This window comes from Lineus longissimus, chromosome 9 (genome assembly GCF_910592395.1).
Source record: "Lineus longissimus chromosome 9, tnLinLong1.2, whole genome shotgun sequence".
NCBI classification, from domain to species: domain Eukaryota; kingdom Metazoa; phylum Nemertea; class Pilidiophora; order Heteronemertea; family Lineidae; genus Lineus; species Lineus longissimus.
In genome coordinates this window covers 8,222,629-8,249,591 of record NC_088316.1, presented here as the reverse complement: position 1 = coordinate 8,249,591, position 26,963 = coordinate 8,222,629, and the positions used below count along the sequence as shown (strand labels likewise).

The following is a 26,963-nucleotide window of genomic DNA, read 5'->3' as shown; positions in this document are numbered from 1 at the left end:
ATGTAACATACGCCGGCAGAGATAAACTTGAGAAATTGGCGTACAAACGCGCAGAACGACTACAAACATTCAAGAAACGTTTCTATGACGAGTATCTCGCTAGGCTACGGGAACAACACCAGTACGAACTTAGCAAACAAAATGCCAAAGCTGACATCATTAAAATTGATGACGTCATTCTTGTACACGACAAGGATGCCAAGAGGAGACACTGGAAACTTGGGATCATAAAAGAACTCAACAGAGGCCAAGATGGGCTGACCCGATCTGCGCTTGTCAAAACTGCCACAGGGCAATCTAACCGAGCAATCGGAAAATTGTATCCGCTTGAGTTAACCGTTGACGAGAGCATCGAACGGTCTGCGCAAATCAAATCTGTTCAAAAACCAAAATCTCGACCAAAACGGTCAACCACTGACATTACGAGGCTCAAAATCAGAGAGCACTTGGATTACTACGGACAGTAGATATTGTAGCGTACGTGACATTCCGTTTTAATATTCACTTCGTCAAAGCTATACACTTGGGCAATGTATAGTAATATGGATGCTCCCCTCCGTCGGGGTTACGACGCCTGTCGTCCATGAGAAACTGAAGAGACAATCAACATAATCGAATTGACATTTGAATTTCATCTATATTGAAATACTAGAACATTATCATGGAATATTAGTTAGTTGTAACATGTTTGACACCATCGTGCTATAGATATTCATCTTTTGATCATCATCATCTCGACATTTAGTTTAGAAACTTTAGAATCTCAATACGGATTAATCTCTCTAACGTACTTTGCATGTATTGAAGCTTATCTACCATCTCATGTTTACTTCAAGTATTTTGTGTAGTTAGCGGTTTCGAACACCGTTTAGTATCAGTCAGTCTGGATTGCAGACCACCGAGGATGATTAGCCAATCACTGTTTAACTATTCAGGGATTAAAATAACCATGTGCTTGCGGGCGGGGGGAATGTCAGGAATTACGCATTCCTGAACCAAGTCATTTCCTGAATCAAGTTATTAGTTCGACAAGTCGCTGCAGCTGCATGGAGCCAGGAAGTCTGAGGAAATCCTTGCGGATTAAGCTAAGCTTAATCGTCTAAGCACCTTCTTTCATCTCTTAACATCTGTTAATTCGTAATCTTGTTTACTTACTTAGTCAATAGTTTGTAGAAATAAAGTCAGTTGTAAAAAAGATACGATAGAGTCAAGTTCGCCATCAATTTGTAGTCAGCAACTCCCCAGTAGAAAACCCGAAGTGCGGAGTTTTCGACACAGCGACCCAAAAACAATAGCCGCAACAATCTCTTATTGCTCTCAGCACTTGGGCTTTCCTAAACATACATTTTATTGAATGTCTGCACCAAGTGCCTGCACCATGATAGCTGGGGGGAAGGATCATATTTGATCGCCAAACATCACCCAAGCAAAGAAACCGGAATGGTTTCCAAAATGGTCGAGCCAAATAATCTATCATTTCCTCCGCCTTCGATACTAGGTAGTATTCTTGAGGTTCTCAGTGTGCGTGTGCTCTTTGCAAAGAGCGCCATCCAAATTTAACCTCCGAAAGGTTCAAGTATGAATCCCTATGGCCTATCTTCGAGAAGATTACCATTCCAAAACTAAACCTCCGAAAGGTTCTAGCTAGTATGCGTAGGCGATCCCGAAGATCCCCACCATCTGTGGCCCATCTTCGCCAAGATCGCCATCCAATTTGTTAACCTCCGAAAGGTTCAACTATGGGCAATCTAATGATTCCCAATCAAGTGTGGTCCATCTTTGAAAGATTACCACCCGAACCGCAAGGTTCAAATACTTACCAAGCACAGCCAATCCCAGTTGGCCGGTCGAACTGCCGCAGCGCGCTGGACGCACGTCCTGCGCCCGTGCGTTCCAAAGAACATATGAATAAGTTGGTCTCGCTTCGAACACGCTTGGTGACGTCACACCACTCGGAATACCTGCTCACCTGGGGAAAGACAACAAAGCCTCTTATGTAACACCACCATTACTCAGACTGCCAAGAAAACATTTATATCTAGGTAGGTGAATGATCACCAAGTGATTCGGCATAGTCTCTTCTCAGCAGCCATATTTGTTTGTTTACATCTCGTCCAGAGTCTCATACACTACAAGCTGTTTCGGCGGGCATTTCAAATCGCAGATTTTCATGACAGAAATATCCGCTAGGAGCCACCACTGTACGGCGGACATGACTTCTGCCGCTGGTGGCGCTCACCAGAGGCCCTGGCTGGCTGACTGGGTGTACACAAGTAGGAGTGTAGGGTATTCGTCGTAGTAACAGTTAGTACCAATACGGTGATGTTGACCTCAGGAGTTATGTATGCCAAACAATTAATCATGTAACGCTACCATGAATGAGGTTGTGAGTGTGGTCACCCCAGGAAACAAAGATAGGTTAGTAATGGTACTGTTAACTGATAGATCCATCTTTCAGAGTTCTCTGGCTCTTTGAAATGGCACAAATTGTCTGACTTACACAACAACTGGTCAGTAGAAGGTGGGCAGCGAAAAGGAGGGAAGCGAAAGTTGTTCTTGTCTTCGAGGTGCTTTTAATTTAAATGTGACCTGCAAGAGTAAAAGAGCAAAAATAAGAATGATTCGATTCATAAACAAATCATTCATACAGTACATTACAGTACAACTAGCCTCATTTAACCAAGTAGGTCAAATCAAATACCTGCTCACCTGGGGAAAGACAACAAAGCCTTTTATGTAACACCAACATTACTCAGACTGCCAAGAAAACATTTATATCAAGGTAGGTGAATGATCACCAAGTGATTCGGCATAGTCTCTTCTCAGCAGCCATATTTGTTTGTTTACATCTCTCATACGCTACAAGCTGTTTTGGCGGGCATTTCAAATCACAGATTTTCATGACAGAAATATCCGCTAGGAGCCGCCACTGTACGGCGGACATGACTTCTGCCGCTTGTGGCGCTCACCAGAGGCCGTGGCTGGATGACTGGGTGTACACAAGTACGAGAGTAGGGTATTCGTCGTATTCCAGAGTCCGTTGCTAGGACCGTACCATTTTGAAATGCACAGGCAAAATTGTTCAGTGCATTATGTACATTTTGCCTACCAGGTATAATTGTGCGACATCATTTCCTGTTTGGTCTTTGGAATACGAAGAATACATATGATATACAGACGCACATGATATGATCATCATCATCATCATCCTCATAATCATCATCATCATCAATAATAATATCAAAGTCGAAGGAAGTGTCTAATTCCTGTTGTCGTGACACACACAAGCCAAGGTTTGCAAATGACAAAATGATGACAACCCGAACAGATAGTAGGCCTATTAGCTAGCTAGGCCTAGGTCAACACACCAGGGCCTACGCTAGGCAGGGAAACACGTTTTGCCGTGATATCGGAATGACAATGTACTTGTGCAAGTACAATCACCACAATCAGAACCACAATCAGAACCGAAGCGGAGAGGCAGAGCACGATGAGCCAAGCCGCCGTGAACTGACGACGGTGTACACTAACACATGACACACGTGATCGACACACTGACCAGCTTTCGGCGGTGAGAAAGCAGCAACAAAATCGTCATTGCCCACATTATAATGAACATTCTTGGTCAATTCACACCACTACACTCTCACTAAACGTGTTCGATATTATGTAAACGCAAATACTACACGCAAAACATACATTATCCGACAAGAAAACTTACATTTGTAGAGCAATTCACTGGCACCAGGCATGGGCACGTTTTTGTAAATACAGTCCGGCACACCGCCTAATCGGGGTTTTACCTCGTTCGGGGAAATGGGTCCCCAATCGGGGAAATGGGTCCCCAATCGAGGTATTGTGCTCCTTGAACGGGGAAATCTACCTCGTTCGAGGAGAAATTTGCATGAAAATCACGGACGTGTTAGTTTTCGTCGATTCCGCACTCAATGCGCATGTTCCGCATAATTTATCCCGGCTCAATGCAGAGGTGACACCTATCGGACAAAATTTCACTGACCTTCAGGTACGATTTCACTGCTGCGAATGGCGCAAAATTCAAAATTCCCTCCCTCTTTCCCGCATTTCTTCGATTTTGGTGTACAATTCATCGTTTGTTTACATTTTTGTCAATATTTCTGTCGTAGTTAATTATATTTTGGAGGTTTATATATATTGTTTTAGACTGGTTTCCCACCCTACAATACACTTCTACATTGGGGCCTTTGCCCGTATTGTAGGACGGGTAACGCGTACCGAAACCGTACCGAATCCGCGGTTCTGATTGGTTCATGGCGAAATATCCAAGTAACGAATTCTATTTTTATCGCTGGGAAACCCCATCTCTGATTGGTCGATTCCATAAGGACGGGGAGTTTGCAATGCATTTGTATACATCACGTACATTGCTAAAACTGAGTCTTTCCGCCATTTTGTTCCACAGTCCGCGACTTTGGAAGCAGATTATTGGAAGTACAAGCAATCCAACTACAATCCATTGGTATTGGAGTAAGTTTGACGTTGGTAGAGGTCAGTTGCGACAATTATATTATCCTTTCACCTCCTAAATGTTGAGTTTGCACGACCATGTTAGGATGAAATCATCAGATCTCAGATCCTGTGTATAAAGTACGTGTTGTGTACAAATGCACTATGATGACGTCACTGGCAGGATTCCTCCAGTAATGGTAGCCAATACTGATCCTACGATTCAAGCCGCGATAGTGGCGCCAGTAGTAGAATCAGGAACTAATCTAATATTGTTTTTAAAGCACTGTTGCTCACCAAAGTTCACGCCCAAGGCTGCAGTTCTTAGCTAAGAATACGTAAAAGAAGTCAGAAAAACAAGAACTGACAAAACGTCAAAAGAGATCCCGTTTAGGGAAAAAACCGTTAAATTCAAATTTTATTTTCCTCGATTGAGGTATTTCCTCGATCAGGCAGAGCAATATTCCCTGAAGGAGAAGCTCGGAGCCCAATCGGGGACTTTCCAATTTGCTTGAATTACACCCCGATCGAGGGGTGTGCCGGACTGAAATAGCCGAGTACCGATACCATATAAACTCGTCCCTAATTGTTCTACACATCAAAGCAAACGTAGGCATCGGAGTGTAGAAAGGCTACAAACGAGCCTAAATCAAGATACCGTAAGCTAGCGCCGATTCTCATGTTATTATTTCAGTTAGTTTCGTACAAGTTGATAGGGCACTTTACGACCTATTGTTTATACCTTGGACACAATCAATTTCGGCGAAACACGACACGGCGACTGTTAAGGCATAACACTACCAAATTATCGGGATTAACAGCATTTTGGCAAAATTGTTTGCAAAACACACGGAAACGTCCAAAATAGCCCCAAATTTGGCCTTTTAAAATCAATGCCAACAAAACTGCTCAAAGTCGGTCAACGGCCACAATGTGAGACAAAACTATGTGTATCAAAGAACAAATAAAGCCTAACCTGGTAATAAATGATGCAACAATAAGCCCGTAAAAGCAGATCGCAGGTCGTTGAGAGCTGGATTTCTGCACAAAAATAGTAGCACTCAGTAGACCACGTGACTAAAAACGAATATGTTAATTTGCAAAAGTAAAAGCAGATTTCACCACTAACCAGTCAAATCGGAATACGACGGCGCACAATGTTCTCGCTTTCCTCCTGCTAAAAAAACCTTGTTCCCGCACTCCTATTTTAATGTATGCCCATCGTTCAACTAGTCTTCTCTCCCCAGGTGCCTCACGGACCTTCAGGTTCCCATACTCAAGACCAACTCTTCCGATATCGCCCTCAAAGTATTTGCACACGTTCTTCTTCGTAGTTTGACTACAGTCGAGTTTGTTACTCGGTTTCTACTCGGTTGACATGACGACTACCTGGGGACTATCAAATTTGCTACCAGCAAATTTCGGAATTCTAGTTCTAATTTGGTGTTAGTAAACAGTGCATGCCATACGCCAGAGTGGAATATGCATGCTTCAGTTCAAATACACATACCTTCTTCTTTTATCAGTACATTCAGTATTAGGTCCTTGATAATAATAGTCCCAATTTAGATATTGTTTGTTAATCCATCAGTTAATAATAAAATGATAAACCTTTCAACAAGTAATCCAAGTGAAACCAGTTCCAATTCTAGTTCCAATGATAATCCACAATATTATATACAGTCTCAAACAGAAATGAAAAGAATCCCCTGTATTTTACAAACTAAAGATAAAATATGAAATTGTGCTATATCCATCACGAAATCAGACACACTGGTACAAACTACTATTTACTGCCACTTATGTCCCATGTGTGGTTGCCCCATCGGATTAGGATTAAGTCCTCTCACAAAAGCAAGAAGGCAATCAGGAATTATCTCCCTCTCTTTTCTGTTCCTTGTCCAAACAATTTCATCTTCATTTCTTTGCTGAAGTAATATCTGTTTCCTCTGAATATATCTATGATCATCCCACGCCCCACGGTCTCTCAATCTTTTCCAATATTGTTTGTACAAATCCTTTCGAATCAAATTATTCCCCTTCCTTGGTGGCTGACCAGCACCCAACCATCCTGGTCTCTTAGTGGTCACACATGGCTGGTAGTAACACTCCTGACATTCTACCCTTCCTAAATCTCTAGGGACAAGCAGAGCCCTCCCCTCATCAGCCACTGGTAACACCACATTATCCTGGACTTGATTAACCCCTTCCCCACCACTCTGCTCCTGATCATCACTGTCTATATCCCCACCTGCAGCAAGCTGCTCAGCTATGGGTACCAGCAATGGTACATGTTATTTTATCCCCGCAGGTTCCGCTGCAATCACTCTCTCCACTTCATCATCAAGTCCCCCAGTGTCCCCACATTGTATTCCAACATCACAGAATCCAGTATCCACTTCTTCAATATCTTAATTGTTAAAATTAATGATGCCCCTAATCAGTTCTTTCTGTTCAGCAGTGACAAGCAGCCGATATATTTCCTTTTTTGGCTCACCTGTGAGCCTTTACAATGACGTAGCGTCGTCGTCCGTCGTTGTCGTCAGACACTAGTGGCACGTTTCTTAACCGCTAAAGCTACTGAACTCAAACTTGGTACACATGTTACCCTTGGTGACTGCTACTCAGAGACCAAATTCTGACCTCATGTAACTCACGGTTTGGCCACCAGAGGGCCAAAGGTCAAAATTGAAAATCTGCAATAACTTGCTTAATACTGGTTCAAAAATTTTGAAAAAAATATGGTAGGTACTTCTACCAAGGACACATCATATATCCTCAGGGTTTTGGATTTGACCTACTTTTGAAGGTCAGAGAGGTCAAAGTTTGATCGCGGCACCGCCGTTGGTCAATGGTGGCACGTTTTGTAACCGCTTGAGCCAGAGATCTCAAACTTGGTACAAATGTACCCCTGGGTGACCCCTACTCAGAATCTGAATCATGGCGTTATACGATTCATAGTTTGGCCAATAGGTGGCCAAATATCAAAAGTGAAAATATGCGATTGATTGCTTAATACTGGTCTGAAAAATTTGAAAAAAATATGGTAGGTACTTTTACCAAGAGTACATCATATATCCACCGTATTTGTTTTTAGCTCAGCTGACAAAGTCAGCGAAGCTGGTCATATTACTAAGGGAATGGTGTCCGTCCTTCCTGCCATCCTTCCATGTCAATTTTGGGTATTTTGTAACCGTAAAACCTAGGCACTTTGTTGGCGCTGCTAAATTAGGAGTAGCCCAAGGGGAACTCAGAAACCAAAAATCAGCGCGATCCAACCTACATTCGGCGAATGAGGTCATCGGGAAGTTTAAACTTCTTTCCTTTATACCTCGTGTTATGTTCTCCTGGTTCCATTTCATTCAATAGAGGCAAGTCCTGGTTTATCGTAGAATATCACTTTATTATTCGAAATGACAATCTCCATTACATGAACAAGCTGAGCGCGTCGCTCCTTCTTGGAAGATCCCCGAATGCACAGGGTCTACACAACCCGTGCCCTAATTAAAGGAGTCTGGGTCTGCTCTAAATATTGTGCTATTTATACATCACATCCCCCTTATTTACTAAAAAATCTTTAACAAAGATTTTTGATTTTTAACTAAACAACCCACTTTACATCTTAACCCATCCTGTTTATGAAGTTACACTGAAGTCTAACTAAGATTACATGTACATGTACATGTACCTAGATTCAAAGTACCTGGATTAAAAAATAGCTTATAACATGTATCAAAGTTACATACCAATGCAACCAATTACTTCTGTTTTACAACAATATAGCTAGAAACTTACATAATTACTATACAATATTACTAATATTGTATTATTAGACAAGACATCACTTCTAACTGTACTTCTTCCTTCCTGCTTGAAATGTGAACTTGGCCTAATTCACCTCTCTGGATAAATTCAACTACCAGACAGATACCTGTATTTCACACAAGATATTGCTGCATCACATAACGTCACATTAACACTTTAAAATGACTGTCGAGTTAAAGTCTATACGAAACTCAATTGATGCAACTGGAACTTAGAAAACAACTTGCTCATTTACTCAAAATGATCACCTTAACACCATGAGGCATCGAGCATTTGGGTACAACCACAAGATAAAAACATTACCACAAAATCATCAACAACACTCTACACTCACAATACCTACATTATCCTTATGAAAAATGGAAAACTCAATACACAAACACAATGTGCACACAAGACTGAGACACAGTTGCCATTTCAAACCACATAGAATGTTTAGGACCAATATAAACATATACGTGGTTTAGCAATTGAACTACTATACTAATTCTTCTTGAAATGGCTTCAATCCTACCTCTAGGAGCTGAAAACCTGGAATGTAAAATAGTAATACTATTATCCCTGTGCAATATGTACTTAATGCAGCAAAACACTGTTCTGAACACAGACAGTAGTATATTTTGTCACACAGAGAAAGGATGTTTACCAGAATTGCGTCTATTCCATCCCCCTTGGGAAGGAAAGTTGTACTACAATCAAAATAGTCTGTAAAAGACATACCGTACAATACAAACAACAATAATGATCTAGAAACAGTAGAAGTAAACTAGTCTCTCATACACAAAAACAGTGTGCATTATTCGAAGACACATCTAAGGATCACTCCTGAAGATAACTGCATAGCGGGTAACAATGTCCATCACTGTTTGACGAGGGGTTGATCACGTTGAAACCTCCGACAATCCTTGTAGGTAGTACTGCAGTAGATAACCATCACCTGGTTACTGGCTATCACAACACCGTCACTGATGACGTCGACACTCACATACACTGGCAACATGAACTTCGTAAACCGCAGATTGACGATCCCGAGACGATAAGACATAGATCAGTACAAGTTTCACTATGGATCATGCACAGTTTGAGTTGACAAATACCATTCCTGGTGGTTGGAGTCTGGTGAGACTAGATCTAGCGTAGGTATAAACAGTTTGAAGGAGCTTGCACTTACTTCATCTATCTCATGAAACATATCAATATCAGTGTTCCAACATTGCACTCATCACTCCCTATCAGTAAAGCATCATCAGTATCTGAGTATGTGCTGCAACGTATAAGGTACACCATGTACACGGATAGTTTCAGTCACCTCTCTCCGATCCGATGAAGAAAATGATAACAGTCAACAACCAGGTCACGATTGAGTGCACCAGCCACCACCATGTGCCACAAGTACACAACACAGTAGTCAGTACACACTCTACATTTGAGTGTCCCCGATCGAGCACGCCATCGGCAAACTTGAAACGTTCGGATAAAAACGAAAACTACCGTCAAATTAACTCACTATTGCCCGGTGTTCGGCACCATGTTATGTTCTCCTGGTTCCATTTCATTCAATGGAGGCAAGTCCTGGTTTATCGTAGAATATCACTTTATTATTCGAAATGACAATCTCCATCACATGAACAAGCTGAGCGCGTCGCTCCTTCTCGGAAGATCCCCGGATGCACAGGGTCTACACAACCCGTGCCCTAATTAAAGGAGTCTGGGTCTGCTCTAAATATTGTGCTATTTATACATCACACTCGGTCCACAGAGGAAATATTGTTTTCAAATCTGGCCGAATATTTTTAAATAATTTTTCATTTTGACTTGTAATGGAATTAGTTTAGTTTTCACCGCCAGTTGGCGCTACAGGCACATTTGACAGATTTTTAGCTCACCTCTTAGCAGAGGTGAGCTTATCCCATACCGTGGCGTCCATCGTCCGTCGTCGTCGTCGTCGTCGTCGTCGTCGTCGTCGTCGTCGTCGTCGTCGTCGTCGTCGTCGTCGTCGTCCATCGTCCGTTAGCAGGGCACGTTTCGTAACTGTTAGAGCTATTGAGTTATAACTTGGTACACATGTACCCTTATGTAATGACACCTTGGAGACCAAGTTTCGGTCCGATTCGTTTCATGGTTTGGCCACCAGGGGGCCAAACGTTAAAAGTGAAAATATGCAATATCTCCCTTAATAGTAGTCGGGAAATTTTGAAAAAAATATGGTAGGTACTTCTAGCAAAGGTGCATCATATATCCTCCGGGTTTTTGATTTGACCTCCTTTTCAAGGTCACAGAGGTCAAATGGTGTAAATTGGCCGTTAGGATGTAACGATGGCACGTTTCTAAACTGCAATGACTATTGATACCAAATTTGGTACACATTTACCCCTTAGTCAGGTGATCTCAGGGACCGAAGTTTGGTCCAATATGATTCACCACTTGACCACCAGGGGGCAAAATCCAAAAACCTTAAAAATGTGATTATTCCTTAACTTCTTGCCCGATTGCCACCAATTTGATATCATGGGTACATCTAACCACCATACAGTATATGTCACACAGGTTTTTAATTTGACCTTCTTGTCAAGGTCACAGAGGTCAAATGGCGTAAATTCGCTGTCAGGCCGTAACTATGGCACGTTTCTTAACTGCAATGACTATTGATCACAAATTAAGTACACATGTACCCCTTGGTCAGGTGATCTTAGGTACCGAAGTTTGGTGCGATCTGATTTGCCGTTTGGCCTCCAGAGAGGGGGCCAAATCCTAAATTCTTCAAAATGCCATTATTCCTAGTAATGACTTGCCCGATTGGCACCAATTTTATATCATAGGTACATCTAATTCTAACAACCATTCAATGTGTCACCCGGGTCTTCTTTGATTTGACCTACTTTTCAAGGTCACAGAGGTCGAATGTACTGTAAATTGGCCATTTTGGGGAAATTGTAATTGCTTGGACCTACATCAAACCTAACACTACATGACACAATACCATGCTCTTTATCCATCTTTCCTCCACATGAGGTGAGCACAATGGCCCTGGCCATTTCATTCATGTCCCACAGGAGCTAACGCTCCAAAACGAACATTGCGTAAACACACCTAAGTCAGATATTTTACAAAAAATCCTACACCTCTCATTCCCAACAATAAAGAGATATTCGTAGTTTTTCATTTCCCCACTTGGTTGGTAAAAATCTTTTAATTCCGGTCTTTTCCTAAGTTGTACTCTATTCTTTGGGTGAATTCATTGGAGAGAACAAAAGATGCATCAACATTCCTAAAATCAATCGCACTTTCATTTCCTCCCTTTTTAATTGAAGGTTAACGAAATCAATGGTTTGTTTTCGATGTTCATCCCAAACCTTAGATTCTCTTTGTAATTTTTTAACAGCTAAACTATATCTTCTCATTTTGTCTTGAAAACCATTTTCGGTCGCTCGTCGTTGTACATCGTCAGACAGCATGTTTCATTTCCGCTGAAGCTATTGAACTCCAACTTGGTACACATGTACCCCTTGGTGACCGCTACTCAGAGACCAAATCGCGACCTCATATGATTCACGGTTTGGCCACCAGGGGGGCCAAACGTCAAAAGAGAAAACATGCGTTTTCTCCCTTAATACTGGTCAGAATAATTTGAAAAAAATATGGTAGGTACTTCTAGCAATGCTACATCACATATCCTCCAGGTTTTTGATTTGACGTACATTTCAAGGTCGTAGAGGTCAAAGTCTGTTGGCAGCACTGCCATTAGACAATGACAGCACGTTTTGTAACCACTTAAGCCAGAGATCTCAAATTTAGTACAAATGTACCCCTGGGTGACCGCTACAAAGAGACCGAATTGTGGCATCTTGATTCACGGTTTGGCCACCAGGGGGCCTAACGTCAAAAGTGAAAATATGCGATTGCTCCCTTATTACTGGTCCAAAAAGTTGTAAAAAAATATGGTTGTACTTCTAGCAATGGTGCATCATATATCCACCGCATTACTTTTTCCGACCTACTTTTCAAGGCCAAAGGATCAAGGGTGTCTGGTGGCACCGCCGTTAGAGAATGGTGGCAGGTTTTGTTACCGCTTTAGCCAAAGATCTCAAATTTTGTACAAATGTACCCCTGGGTGACCCCCCCTACTCAGAAACCAAATCTTGGCGTCATATTATTCACGGTTTGGCCAAACGTCAAAAGTGATAATATGCCATTATTCGCTTAATACTGGTCCGAAAAGTTTGAAAAAAATATGGTAGGTACTTCTAACATCATATATCGTCTGCAGTTTTTAGCTCACCTGGGGAGCTTATGTCATCACGTCCAGCGTCCGTCGTCTGTCCGTCTGTCCATCAGTAGTCCGTCAACAATGATAATGCGGTGCCAGGAATAAGAGGGGTGAAATCCCCGTTGGTAGAACAGCCAAGATGACTCATTATGATTTCCCATTTTGCCTTGTTCCTGTGTGTAGAACAGCCAATATCACTAAAAATGCCATTCCATGTGCATGTGCAGTGCAGTTTGTATGTTCAATGTTACTTTTTATTTAAGATGACTCAAAATTGAATGCCTATTTTGCCATTCCATTCCATGTGCTTCTGCCATTTCTGCAGTGCATGTTGATATTATATGTTGAGTCTGACATTTTTTTGACCAATGAATATTATTAGAAGGCCTACTGAACTGACTATTTTCTTGTCAATGACTTGATGGAAGATTTAACTGCCCAAATTATTGGATATCTCGCCTATTCCACCATAGTCATAGGTGAACTGAAGTAGGCCTACCCTCTCATGCTCTAGTCTAGGCCTATGTTAGCATGAAAATAGTATGTATACATGCATGCATGCATGCATGACATGAAGCAATGTATGCTATGCATGAACATGTAGCCTATACTAGACCCCCCTCAACAGATACATCATTCTGCTTTAATCCATAAGAAGGCAACATTAATATCTGTAAACCCCTCAACGAGGCAACAATAACATGCATATTGATCATTCTGCACACAACTGCAAAGTCTAGGTCAAATTCTAAAAGTGTCATTCAAATTGCCACATTTAGCAGTCAATATTAAACCTCCATGTCTCATTTTATACACCAATACATCATTCCCATGTGAGTACAATGTCCCAAGGACATTTCATTCACCTACTTTTCAAGGTCCTTTGACACAGGTGAGCACATGGTCCCTGGACTATTTCATTATCATTAACAACAATCTGTACGTGGGCACCACATGTGGGAACAGGTGGCACTAAAGTTAGGTAGGATTTCTATTCCAGTGGAGTAGTAGGAAATGTCCCTCTGGCAACAAGTCCTTCCCTGTTGGTTGATGTACATCAACAAGGCAACAATAACATGCATATTGATCATTCTTCACAACTGCAAAGTCTAGGTCAAATTCTAAAAGTGTCATTCAAATTGCCACATTTAGCAGTCAATATTAAACCTCCATGTCTCATTTCATCCACCAATACATCATTCCCAGGTGAGCACAATGTCCCAAGGACATTTCATTACCTACTTTTCAAGGTCCTTTGACACAGGTGAGCACATGGTCCCTGGATTATTTCATTATCTATGGCCTTGAAAAGATATCCTGCCCCCGAAAAGGCAACAGCATTTACTACAGTACCAATTATCATTCCAGCAATTTACAAACTGTGAGAAAATGATAGTTAAATAAATGGAGAATCCTACAGCGAAACCGGCTGCACCGTATGCGTTGTTACATTCGGCAAAACCCCCGCAGAAAGAAATTCTGGGGAAAGAAATTTCAAAGGAGCAATATCTGAGAGACTTGTACATACCCCCCAAAGCACTTCGGCCTAGACAAACGCAAGTCAACTTCGGAGAAAAATAAAATCTGATGGAGCGCCAGCTTCTGCTGGAAGGTTGATCAAGTGCAGAGAACTAAAGGAAATCCTAGCCAATTTACCAACCTACCAACTACATAAACCAATCACCCAAAAATTCACTTTCTGAAAAACAATGGTCTCTGACGTGGATCAACAATGGCAAGCCGATTTAGTGGATTTACAGAAGTATCAAAAGACAATAAAAACTTCAGATACATTTTAACTGTCATTGATTTATTCAGTTGTTACGCTTGGGCTTTACCTCTCAAGTCTAAGAAGGGAGAAGAAGTTACAGATTTATTTGTCACTATTTTCAAAGAAGCCAAGCCCGAGAAACTACAATTTGATGATGGTACAGAATTCTACACCAAATTTCTGAAAGAATTACTGGAGAAAAATAACATCCAATGGTTCTCAACATTCTCAAACAAGAAAGAAGAAATGATGATAATGCCAGAACAGTCTGGTACAGTCTCTACAGCGCATTGCTACTTAAAGATTATGGTCAACCAAAATACAAGCTTGGTGACAACGTGAAGATAACCAAATACAAAACAATATTTTCTAAAGGTTACCTTCCAATTTTACAGAAGAAATTTTTAAGATAAAACAAATAATTTCACAAAACCTATTGTCTACCAACTTGAGGATTATCAATCAGAAATTATAGACGGTTATTTTTACACAGAAGAGTTAAATTACGTCCCAAACCCAGAATAGATCGAGTACAAAATTGAAAAAGTTTTACGCTGCGAAAGTGTTCAGGGGGAAAAATATGGTTTAGTTGAATGAAAAGGATACAAAAGGATACAAAGATACTACATAAAATCAATTTGTGTCAAAGTGTCAAAGGTCATCAATTTCAAGTTGAATTTTTAAAGTTAAATTTTAAAGTGTTTTTTAGAGTGTTTTTAGAGTGTTTTTTTAGAGGCTTTTTGGCTCACCGTAGAGGAGTCTATACAGCGCAGTGTCCGTCCGCGTCCGTCGTCTGTCGTCCGTCGTAACCTATTTCAAAAACAGTGGCACGTTTCTTAACTGCTAGGGCTATGCACTCAAAACTTTGTATGCATGACCCCCTAGGTCAGATGACCTTTGACACTGAATTTCGGTCCGGTCTGATTCTTGACTTGGCAACTAGGGTGCTAAAACTGAAAATATAAATAGTGTGATATCTCACTTATTAGTGATTTGTTTTTGATGGAATTTTTATGGTAGGTACTCCTAGAAAGGATATATGACATATCATATGTGTTTTTGATTTGACATACTTTTCAAGGTCACAGAGGTCAAATGGCATAAATTTGCCCTTTTTAAGTGTAACTGTAGCACGTTTCTTAATCAATAAAGCTATGAACTTGAAATTTGGTACACATGACTCCCTACATCATATAACCTCTGACACCGAGTTTCGGTCTGATTCTGGACTTTGCCACCAGGGGGCCAAAACTAAAAAGGGTAAAAAGTGCAATATCTTGACTAATAGTGACTTGTTTTCAATTTTATTTTTATGGTAGGTACTCAGATCAAGGATACATCATATATTTTACAAGTTTTTGATTTGACCTTATTTTAAAGGTCACAGAGGTTAAATGGTGTGAATTTGCCGTTTGTGTGTAACTATGGCACGTTTCTTAACCACTTAAGCTATGAACTTTAAACTTGGTACACATGACCCCCTATGTCAGACCTGTGACACTGATTTTCGGTCCGGTCTGATTCTTAACTTGGCCACCAGGGGGCTCAAACCAAAAATTTGAATAGTGCCATATTTTGCTTATTACTGATTCGTTTTTGGTAACTTTTATGGTAGATATTGTTTTTAAGGTTTTTGATTTGACGTACTTGTCAAGGTCATAGAGGTCAAATGGCATAAATTGGCCATTCGAGCGTAACTGTGGCACGTTTCTTAACCACTAAGGCTATGTACTTGAGACTTTGTGCAAAGGACCCCCTTTGGTCAGGTGACCTCTGACCCTGAATTTCAGTCCGGTCTGATTCTCAACTTGGCCACCAGGGGCCAAAAGTGAAAACCTAGTAAGTGTGATATCTCGCTTATTAGTGATTCGTTTTCAATAACATTTTCATGGTAGGTTCTCCTAGCAAGGATACATCACATATATCGTATGAGTTTTTGATTTGACCTGCTTTTCAAGGTCACAGAGGTCAAATTGCATAAATTGGTCTTTGAGTGTAACTATGGCACGTTTAACCACTTAAGCTGTGAACTTGAAATTTGGTACACATGACTCCCTACCTCATGTAACCTTGGACTCCGAATTTCGATCTGATCTGGTACTCAACTTGGCCACCAGGAGGCCAAACTAAAATAGGTAAAAAGTGCAGTATCTCGTTTATACGTGACTTGTTTTTGATGATATTCTGATGGTACTTACTCCAAGCAATGGTACATCACATGTTATACCGACTTTGGTTTGACCTATATACTATACATGTACAATGTTTCTTAACCGGGATGAATTCCAAAGCACCAAATATCTTTACGGTGAGCACAATGGCCCATGGCCATTTCATTTATTTTGTTATTTGAGCGAGTACTGCTCTTTGTACGTTCCATTTAAGATATAAGTTTTTTCTTAAGCTGTTAAAATCTTGGCAAAACCTCCATTTAACAAAAATAATGTATTTTAAATGGAGGAGAAAAAAACTAAAAATCAAGGTGTTGAAGGGAGCGAAAATCTTTCTACATTTTTAGAAGACTTTAACGAAGATTTCAAACCTGAAACAAAAAATAATTTTGGTAAGCTTGAAGACCTAGGAAATTGACTGCAAATACAAAATCAAAGATATTTCTGAAACACAAAGGAAAATTGGTGACAGATTGGAAATTACTCTAGAGTTTTCAGAATTGGGGAGAATTGTTGAAATCACAGTTTACCCTCCACAACGAAATCACAAAAGTTTAGAGGGAAACCCTGAAGGGAAATCCTGAGATTTACTTTGTTTACAATGGGGAAAATAAAAACCACCACCATGAAATCTCGTTTGTCCAATAAACTGAACACCAGCGGGATAAAGAAAAACCAAAAACACCAAAAATGAAAAGAAACAGTTAAGAAAAGACCAAAAAATTCAACTTAAAAAAACACTTAAAAATCACCAAAAAAACACCACTAAAACAATGAAAAAGTCAATATATAAAAAAGTTTTAAAAAACATAAAAAAGCAGACCTTAAAAAACACCCTGACAGGAGCTGGCTTTTCCAACGGGAGTTGGCTCTCCAAAATAGAAACAAAAACTAACTTAAATAAATGCGTGAAAAAATAGTTATGATTGAGTCTAAGTGGTTAGATGGTCAAAATAGCAATGATCTGACAATTCAGTTGGATGAGCCGTTGACTACTGTTGGTAGTATGAGAATTATACTCGCAGGATTCCCCTGTACGTTTTACAACATTTCTAGGAAACTGGGAAACAATACTTTGGTAATTAGGGTGGTCAATGTTAACAGAAGATCCAACAATGAATACACTATTATACTTCCTGATGGTTTATACACAGTAAAGTCTTTCATTAAAGAATTCCGTAAACAAATGGAGGGTCAAAATCTGCCCAAGAATGTGGTTCGTTTTATATTAGAGGAGTCTACTGGTAAATTTGCCATCACCACTTTCAGTAGAGAACCACTGCATTATACCTTACCATTAACAGAGGGATATGAGATCTTTTGGGGTTTACTAACAGAAGTTGACCTTCCAGCATAAGTGGCTTTTCCCATGAAGCTGGCATTCCATCTAAGGCAGTTTTGATTCGTTTAGCCTCTATTATTAGAATGACATCAAGCAGTCCACAAAGTGTTGTTCCAACTTCGGCCGATTCTAGTATATCTCATATTTGAAATGGTTACACTTAAAATATGTTAACAAATGAGTGAGAGTACCGAAAATAAAATTTACCCTGATTTACCGGCTACGCTGTATGCTTCGCTACCTGCTTCTTCGCTACCTGCCTATGCTGCCGTTGATATATGTAAGCCCCAAGAATTTAGACTCCAACAGATTTGTGAAGTCAAGAAGTATGTGGAGGAAGAGATTGAGTTTAGGAGAAAGATATTCTCAAAATATAAAAAGGCATTCAATGCAGTTTCTGGCATTAGCCACTTTCTTAATTTAACCAGCATAGCAGCTGGATCTGTTGGTGTGTCTGCAAAAGCTGGTGTCATCACAGCGCCAATAGGTTTGGCGTTAAGAGGAGTTAGAGTGACAATTGGAAGCCATGGCACCGTCAGTACTGCTCACTTAGTTGTTTGTTTACCACAGCGAGAAAAAACCTGTGATCAGCTTTATCTATATGGCCTACTTTAAGTAGGATACCGAGGTCACTACACTGAGACAGTGCTTTTTGGCTGATGAACTAATTACAATTTACCTCATTAACACGGGAATGGTTGAGATATTATGATATTTTACTATCAAAGAAGGATGTATATGAACATATCATCATAGTAGTACAATTGAATTGTTAAGTTATACAAGAGAAGTAGGGAATTCCCCAGATAATCGTCAGACAAAAAAGCTACAATTATCACCAATTTAATTTGATTTATATCTCTTCAAAAAAATTCAAGGGTCAAAAAGTGCCTTCAGATATGTGTTCTTAACCTGCTGAATACAATGAGAAGAGTTTATTACTGGACTATATTTTTATGGGTAGGTAATCAGCTTGTCAAACGAAGCTTTCCAGCGCTACAATTCACAATATTTAGACACTGAAATGGCTTATGCAAGATTTCATCTGGAAAATAAAGTGATTTCTACATCATATTTATATGTACATGACAATTTAACAGATGAAATTAAAATATACATCAAAATTAACCCTTGCAGTCACACTGTAATGGCCAATGATAACCATTCTTCACTAGTTTGGTGTATTTATACCGTATTCTAAAATTTCAAAAGACAAAACCTTTTAAAAGAGGGCTTTACAACGCTGTTTAAGTTGAACTGTTGAATGTGCACCGAGCCTTATGCTTCCTGTGCAAAATCTGTCTGTCAACATTTATATCTTAAACCTTTAGACGTTTCCAGCATCCGTTCTTCACAAAGGATCCTTAGTTTGTCCAGCTCTGTTTGAGCACCCCAGGCCCTCGCAGCTAGTCTATTAAATTCCTTGTGTATTGCCTCTCCTCCCTGCTCATCTAATAGTCTCTGTCCAAATTTCCAACTGCTCAATATTCAGAACTCTGCCTACTCATTATAATCGATGCAATCAACTTTCAAATGAGTAGGCTGGTCGACAAACAACTTACTTACCTTGTGAGCATTTTCAAAAGAGACCCCTTTTTTCGCAGGTAGGGCAAATCCCAGTATCAGTTTCTTTTTTCGTAAATACTTTCGGCACATTACATCCATTGCTTTGGAAACTTGCTCCATCATTTTGGCTTGAACATGAAAATGTTAAGCAATTGGAACTTTCTCAGAACGAAGTGATTGCCAATTTCAATGGCTGGAGTCAGTTCTTAGTTTTCCAGAGAGCAGCCTCCCACCCTTGAAACCATCATTCACTTCATTGTGAATGAGTTTTAATTGCTTTATGATTTCACATTCTGGCCAAAATAATGGTGCTAATTGTTAAACCTAAAATGGACAGGTAACAATGGTATATTCCTTGGATGCAAGCTTAAATAGTTTTGATGTGCTGTGAGAAGATGTGAGATCCCTATCGGTGACTACAAATAACTTAACCTGACCTATCTAACTCCTTCCTTGGGGACTTTTCTTGTTTGAGCTCTACATGGTAATCATCTGCTGTAGCATTTAGTATTGAAATAAGGTCACTGGTTGATTATTTCAGGTGTGATGTTCTGTGTTGGAGGTCGAGGAGCCGAGGGAGATCCATTTCGTAGCATTGAATGCTATAACCTTCGCAAAGATACATGGTTCCATGTTGCTGAGATGTCAACAAGGAGGCGCCACGTTGGTGTGGTTTCTGTTAATGGTGAGATCATTAAAACCTGTTACATAATATTAACTCAGTCAAGGTGTATTGAACTTCTGTTACTGGGGATGTGAGGCAGGAAATTAACCATTTAACCGTCTTGCGTTCATTTCTGCACATTTGGTTACCAGGTACTATTGTAATTTCTCACATAGGCTTGCCTAGTTCCATGACCATCGATGATCGTATAGATGGCGACATTGTTCTCTACGAGGCTCTAGCTGACATGGGAATGCTCTGAATATGTGCCTCGTCTACTTTAGACCATTTGGGGGCCGGAGAAGCTGGGGAGGTCAGGGAGTCAGGGACCCCCGAAATTTAAAAAAAATTACAAATTTGTATTGTATAGAGTACTTCCAAGGGTTCACAGAAGAGGCAAGAATAACAATATATCAATGTTTTTGGACCCTCTAGCCTGTCTTCTGAAGGTGCACCCCCAACACGACTCAAGGTCAAGGTCATCCTCAAGGTCACAACTTGACCCTCACAGGGTGGCATATTTGGTATCATTGAGAAACTTAGACGAAGGGCTATCCAAAAATGAATAGTTTAATGGGTGTAACGTGTATCTCTCTCTATAACTGAGGGAAAAAATCTTTACCCCATAATTCACGGCTCCTGGTTTATAGAAAAACAAATTAAATGAATAACCTATAACAGAGCACCTGTAGCCTTTTTAAAAGCTAGAAACGAGCACCTAATTCCGTATGTTATTTGAATCACCTGCCAGAATGGGGAACATCATCACCGTGTACGTAGCCATGAAGAATGATGATTACGCATGTTCCTGCCAATGTGTCTTCAATTTAGTCTTTTTTTTATTTTTGGGGGGTTTTAATGTTGATTTGTGTTGTATCCTATGATGATGATGACTAAGACGGACGATGAGGATGATGTTGATCTTTTGCGCCAAACCATATTGGTCGAATTGGGCTGATGCATGATCACCCTATTGATATAGGTCATCCGTGGCATCTAATCGGGAGGTTGCAATCAAAGACTTATGCCATGGCCGATACTTATACGTATACACTGCAGAAAGAGGATGAAACCTGTATACATTTTGATCAGTATATACTGTACTTCCTAACCTAAAGTTAACAGTAAGGATTATGTCCGCCAAGAATAAATTATTTCCGGTAATGCCCACTGTTTGTAATTTCCCTTTGATAGGGGTTTGAGGGTTCAATTTGCGTTTCAATAGTGATTTTAATTCAGTAGTCATGCGTGCCAACAATGGACGTGTGCATTACAGGAAATGTTATCCGAGGCCTGGTGATCATTTCCGCATTTCTTGATAATCGGGCTGGTATTGTGGCTAGACAGACACTAGTCATTAACCATTGTACGCTCGTGCGAAAGCCCCTGGCTTTTCAATTGTTGGGTGCTCTTAAGGAGCAACTGTTTAATCATTGAGGTAAAACACTTGAACGAAATTTCTTGATTGCAACCTTTATTGACAAATTGGCGTAAATAGGATCGCTGTGCACTGAATCTTTACATTACTGGAAAACGTAGGCCTATTCTCAGTCTGTAATTACTCTATATTCATGTCAAATTCAAGGCCGTCTTCATCATCCAATTCCTCATTGCCAATCAGTAAATCATCCACATCAGCTGGATAGTGCAAGGGCCCTGCCGCGCCCCAAGCTCGGACAATAGCCTCCAAGGCAATCCCATCCCATGATGCAGACACAATTTCAAGAACAGCTTCCCATGGAATTCGTGGACACTGTCCATCCTCACCAGTGTTGGTTGTTTTCCATGCTTTCCACGCATTGCGTGCCCTGGCTTTGAATGCGCGCATAACGGTGCAGTCTAACGGCTGCACAAATGCCGTACAGCCAGGTGGAATGAACTGCACTAGTCCACCTGCTTCCCCGACTGCTCTTGATGTTGATCTGTGGAGAACCTGTTTGTTCATACGTCCTGTTGTGTATACTGTCCATCTGCATGAACGTTTCGTCCATGTTGCCGATGATGCGGAATGCCATCTCTCCAACTGTTTGAAAAAAGTTGGCACGGAACTCGGCAATGAGATTCTCAGCGTCCTAGGTATCGTCCTGGGGCCGTATTTACAAAGCCCTCGCATCTCTGCGACCACGCAAATCTATTTTTCACCTGCATACACCCTATTGTTCACTGACTGTCAGACAAAAGATTAGCGTGGTCGAAAAGTTGCGAGGGCTTTGTAAATATGTCCCCTGGTATCTTTCGTCACTTTTCGCAGGGAAATGTTTTGTCTAGAAATTGAAATAGCAGAGATGTTAACATGATTGGGATGAACATGATGAAAGCGCTATACACTTTATTTAACCATTTTAGCATTAAGCATTTTGAGAGGTATACTAAGAGAAACAGCTTATCAGCAGAATTGTTGTTTCACTTGAAAACAATAGACTCATTCTGAGTTTATCTTTTCTTGAAACCTTCAAACCAACCATTTGATGCAGCAAGGTTTGAGCGTTCAGGTTTACTAGTTACAATGTCGGCTTGGGTTTCTTCAGGAAGCTGGTCCCACCACTGTTGAAACTTGATCATCGCCCTCTCCTTTAAATCTTCGATACTGACTAGCATACCAATTTGTCTTTTATCACGAAACCACTCCGACATCTCAACTTCCATCTCAGGCCAATACCCTGAAAGACAAAACATAGTAATTCATTATTTGCAACCTGACAGCCATATTGAATATCGGATCACGCCAAATTTCGCAAGGAACCTTCCTCTATATTCACCCCAAGATACACAACAACAAGTTTCATGGCAAAATTGTCCACAAACGTACAGACGGACATCGGACGCTTTGACAATACCCGTCGGGCTGATGGGTAAAAAAGGTGCTATACAGCAAAAAAATTGCTATACATGTACACGCCATAGCACCTCTATTGTACCCCTAGTTTTCAGAGTGAGGGGTTAAAGTGCAACTCACCGACATCGCGGTCCTTGACCTTGCGCTCTTGGCCCCTTTTTTTGCTGTGGTCAAAATTGTGGCGAATTGTCTCCTCCTTGCGCAACCAAGACAGGAACGTGGCCTTCTTGATGTTGTGCTCTTCTGAATACAGCCTTACGCATCTTTGTTGGTTTCGGTACCCGTCTATGTACTTCAGCTTTTCTTTTAAAGAGTAAGACGCGAACATTCTGCGTGCCATGATTATGCAAGCTAAGCTAGGGCTTCTATGAAGTCTTTCAAGCAGTCATGGTCTTTATACCATTCAACAATGTTCATTTCCACTCAAAGCTCGTGACAGTTGTTAATTTCACTCTACTTCAGATTTGTTAGTTTCACTATTGAAACACAGATTGAACCAGTCAAACCTCTATCACGCCACGTGATGGCCTTGGCTATCACTAAATTATAAATGGGCATTACCGGAATAAATTATTCTCGGCGGCCATATTTCTCACTGTTAACCTTAGGTTAGGAAGTACAGTATGTATGAGTTTCTCTGATAAGGCGAGACTTTTTTTATTTGTTGTTGCTCGGATCCGCCGACCTCCCGATTTCCGAAATAAGAAAACAAATTTTTTTTTATATCTAGCCAGTCTCGGATCCGACGATTCGAACATTACCGATTTTACAAAAAAAAAATATTTTTTTTATTTATTTTGAGCTCCGACGCCCGACAGTAACTTAAAAGATCAAAAATATTTTTTTCAAAATCAAAATTCGACATGATTGAATTAAAATTAGCTTCGTCGGATTGATCATTCGAATCGAAATTGTGAATGCCAGACCAGCTCTGCCAGACCTAGACTGGTTCTTGTCCTTTCCTAATGCATCCACAGTAGATATTTTGACGAGAACCAGTCTATTGTTATGAGTCTGGGTGCTGACTGTTCAATATGTGCAAATGCACTACATTTTTTAGGAAAATTCTTTATTTTTATCCTTCCCTCCGACTTTGAGAAATCCTATCATTTTTTCGAGACCACGAAATCTTTGGAAAAAAACATTTTTTTTTGTTTTTGTTTTTCGTCCTCCTCAAAAATGCATTCCTCCAAAAATCCGAGCACCAACTAATAAAAAAAGTCTCGCCTAAGTTGTTATGTTCTAAACTTCCCTAAGTCAGCAATGAGTTTTTTGATAAAGATACCTGACTCCGACTCACATATGATGAGCCCTGTTCTCTGTTGAACTGATACCCTGCTAGGGCTGCTTTAACAACTCCGCCTTCGTCCTAAATCTCGTAATATATGCGAGCGAATGGCACATCTTTCGGCCACCAAGTTGGCGGCTTTCTTTGGTAATTGATTTTGCCATCGGAAGCTGTACCTGATCAAATGGAAACAAATTCAAAGTATATACTGGTGTACATGTATATAAGTCATCAAAGATAGTGTGATAGTCAACCTTCGAATGCTTCAAGTTGAGATTTTGGTTTAGATCTATTCATATATCAGTGTTTTCATCACAGCGATGAATGATATATATCTTATCAATGTCACTGGGCTAGCAATTCAAACAACATATGTTTCCCTGCCAGAAAATAATTGTACTGATCTTATCCATGATTTTTGCCAAATTCGACAGAATGCATGCAGACTGCCAAAAAATCAGTTTATCACCTAACTCCCTCACATAAGCCTGTGTGATCTTCAGTTTTTTCATTGGGTTTTTAAGATTGATTTTCCACAGTTTTGGGTCTTTCGCTCATTGCATTTTCGCAATGATTTTTGGGAAATATAACCCGATCCCAGCAGCATTTTTCCATTGTTGAAAATGTGTTCTGATGTCAAATGTCGGCCTACTTCATTCCCACTGTGAGTTGACGTCGTGCGTAACGTCCAACACTTACGTGACAAAGGTTGTGCTGCAAATCGCGCAAATTTGATTTCTCCTGAAGGCAAGAGTTAATATGCGGCCCGGAAATTGACCTGCACTGAGCATTTTTTAGCTCAGCTGACAAAGTCAGCGGAGCTAGTCCAATAGCTATTCGAATGGTGTCCATCCTTCCATCCATAAATCAGTCCGTGGACAAAATCTGGGATTTTGTTACCGTAAGACCTAGACACTTCAAATCTGGCCATCAGAAAGAACATCACAAGATATGTACCTGACAGAGAATTCAGCGCGATTCGACTGAAATTCAGCTCGCCAGGGGGAAAAAGTGTAAATTACGCAAAAACATATTGTCACTTTTGTTAATTGTGAAGCGATGATTTGAAGGAATAAAATCATATGGAATTAATGTATAAATCGTTCAAACGCTCAACAGACCAGGTGAGATGTCTTTATTAGATTTTATGTCGTTCATACTCTACCCAGGTCAGACTTTTGCATATGTACTCATATCGGATCTACCCGAGGAATTATTTAACTAATTACATTAGAAAAATAACCAGCCAGTTCACAAGGCTACGTCCAGGCGGCGCCCCTGTACAGCCCATCAACCGTGCAAGCCGCCATATTGCCTGTACTTTTTCTGCTGCTGTTTGCGTCGAATTCTCCGTGACAGTATCGAGAAGGATCCTCCCCCGGACGTCCGTTTGGAGCTGTCGATCTCAGGAAGCGGGTGAGACCATTCCTTTACCCATCTTTCCCTGATTTCGCCACTTTAGAACGCTTTTTCTTCGCCGTTCGCCCAAAAATTTTCTCGCTCCAGGCTCCCGTCACGTGACCAAATAAATATAAGTTTTTCTTATCGTTCACTTCTTTTGTGTGGCCTCTCAAGATGCTGGCTCTGCCGCTCTTGTTAGCGTCTTTCTTGTCATTATTGGGCTTTCCAGCCCTCTTATTGGGCCTGTTACCCTTCTGGGTATTCAGGTGCCCGGGTGCCGGTGTATCGGGGATTATTAGTCCCCGTCCCGGTTCGTCCCCGGCTCGCCAGTCCGCCCCGTCGGACTCTGCGACTGCGGTTTCGTCCGCTGCCGGGACGCTGCCTTCTGCTTCTCCGGCCCCTCGGCCGTCGAAGAAGCAGAAGCCGACCCGGAGAGGCCCCAGAAAGTCTGGTGTGGCCTCTTCTAAGTCCCCCTCCGCTGTTTCTTCTCAGCGGGGGCGAGGCCCCCGGAGCTCTGGCGCCGTTTCGGCGCCCGACTCCGGGGCTCGGGCCGGGCACCCTCCATTCGGAGGTGTGCCCCCGAGTTTTCTCCTAGGTTGAGCGCCGGTGACCCCCTCATCGGGGCGCCCCCTAGGGAGATTGGCTCCTCCCCCCTTTCACAGGGGGTCGTAGTGAGCGGGACTCTGGACGCTTTGCGTCCCGATCCCCTGGGCGTCGAGCATACCCCGCTGGAGGCAGACCTCCTGATTCAGGAACTCCTCCGGCTACCGGCCACGGAGTCCTTAGTTACATCTAAGCCCCCACCTGGCCGGGTTTCCTCCGCCCTCCCCCGTCGGGACCCCCCTGCTGCGGCATTGGGTCGTCCCCCGTCCTCCTCCGGGTTGGATGTGCCTCCGGCAGTGTCTTCGGTTGTGACTGTGTCTTCAGATTACACCGTCACATCTGACCGCTCTGAGGCGACGGGGCGTATCCCATCGGGTTATGAGGCCTGGCAGGCGGCTCACCCCAGTTTCCGTCCCCTTCTGGGGACGTTGACCGCCTCCCCGTGGGTTACCGCAGACTCGGGCGTCACCCCCCCTGTTCTGCCGCCCCCTCTTGTCTCGCACGGAGGTGACCTACCCCCCTGGGGTAGGGGTGCGACAATGGGGCATTACGTCCGGTCCAGAGACCCTAGGGTCCGTCCGGACGTCGGGAGGGTTCGCCCCACGATTTCGCCGGTGCGACCCCGTCCCTCCCTGTCTGGTTCTGCGGGTCTGAGCTCCACCCCCTTTGTGGTGAGTAGCCCCCCGCCATCCCTGTCTGCCCCAGGTATGCCCAGACAGGATCCCCGGCCTATCGCACCGGGCC

The 26,963-nt window shown here is 41.6% G+C and overlaps 1 protein-coding gene across 6 annotated transcripts in view; it reads left to right on the top strand.

Annotated features, from left to right (window-relative positions):
* Nucleotides 1–26,963, top strand: part of LOC135494137 (kelch-like protein 8) — a 322,348-nt gene that overhangs the window by 45,560 nt on the left and 249,825 nt on the right. For all 6 annotated transcript variants that reach the window (XR_010448352.1, XM_064781936.1, XM_064781935.1 and 3 more), the window contains exon 3: nt 19,969–20,112. Coding sequence is in view for 5 of the 6 variants with exons in the window: in XM_064781936.1 (XP_064638006.1) it covers nt 19,969–20,112 (144 nt within the window). In the remaining variant the exon portion in view is untranslated. The remainder of the gene's footprint in view (nt 1–19,968; nt 20,113–26,963) is intronic.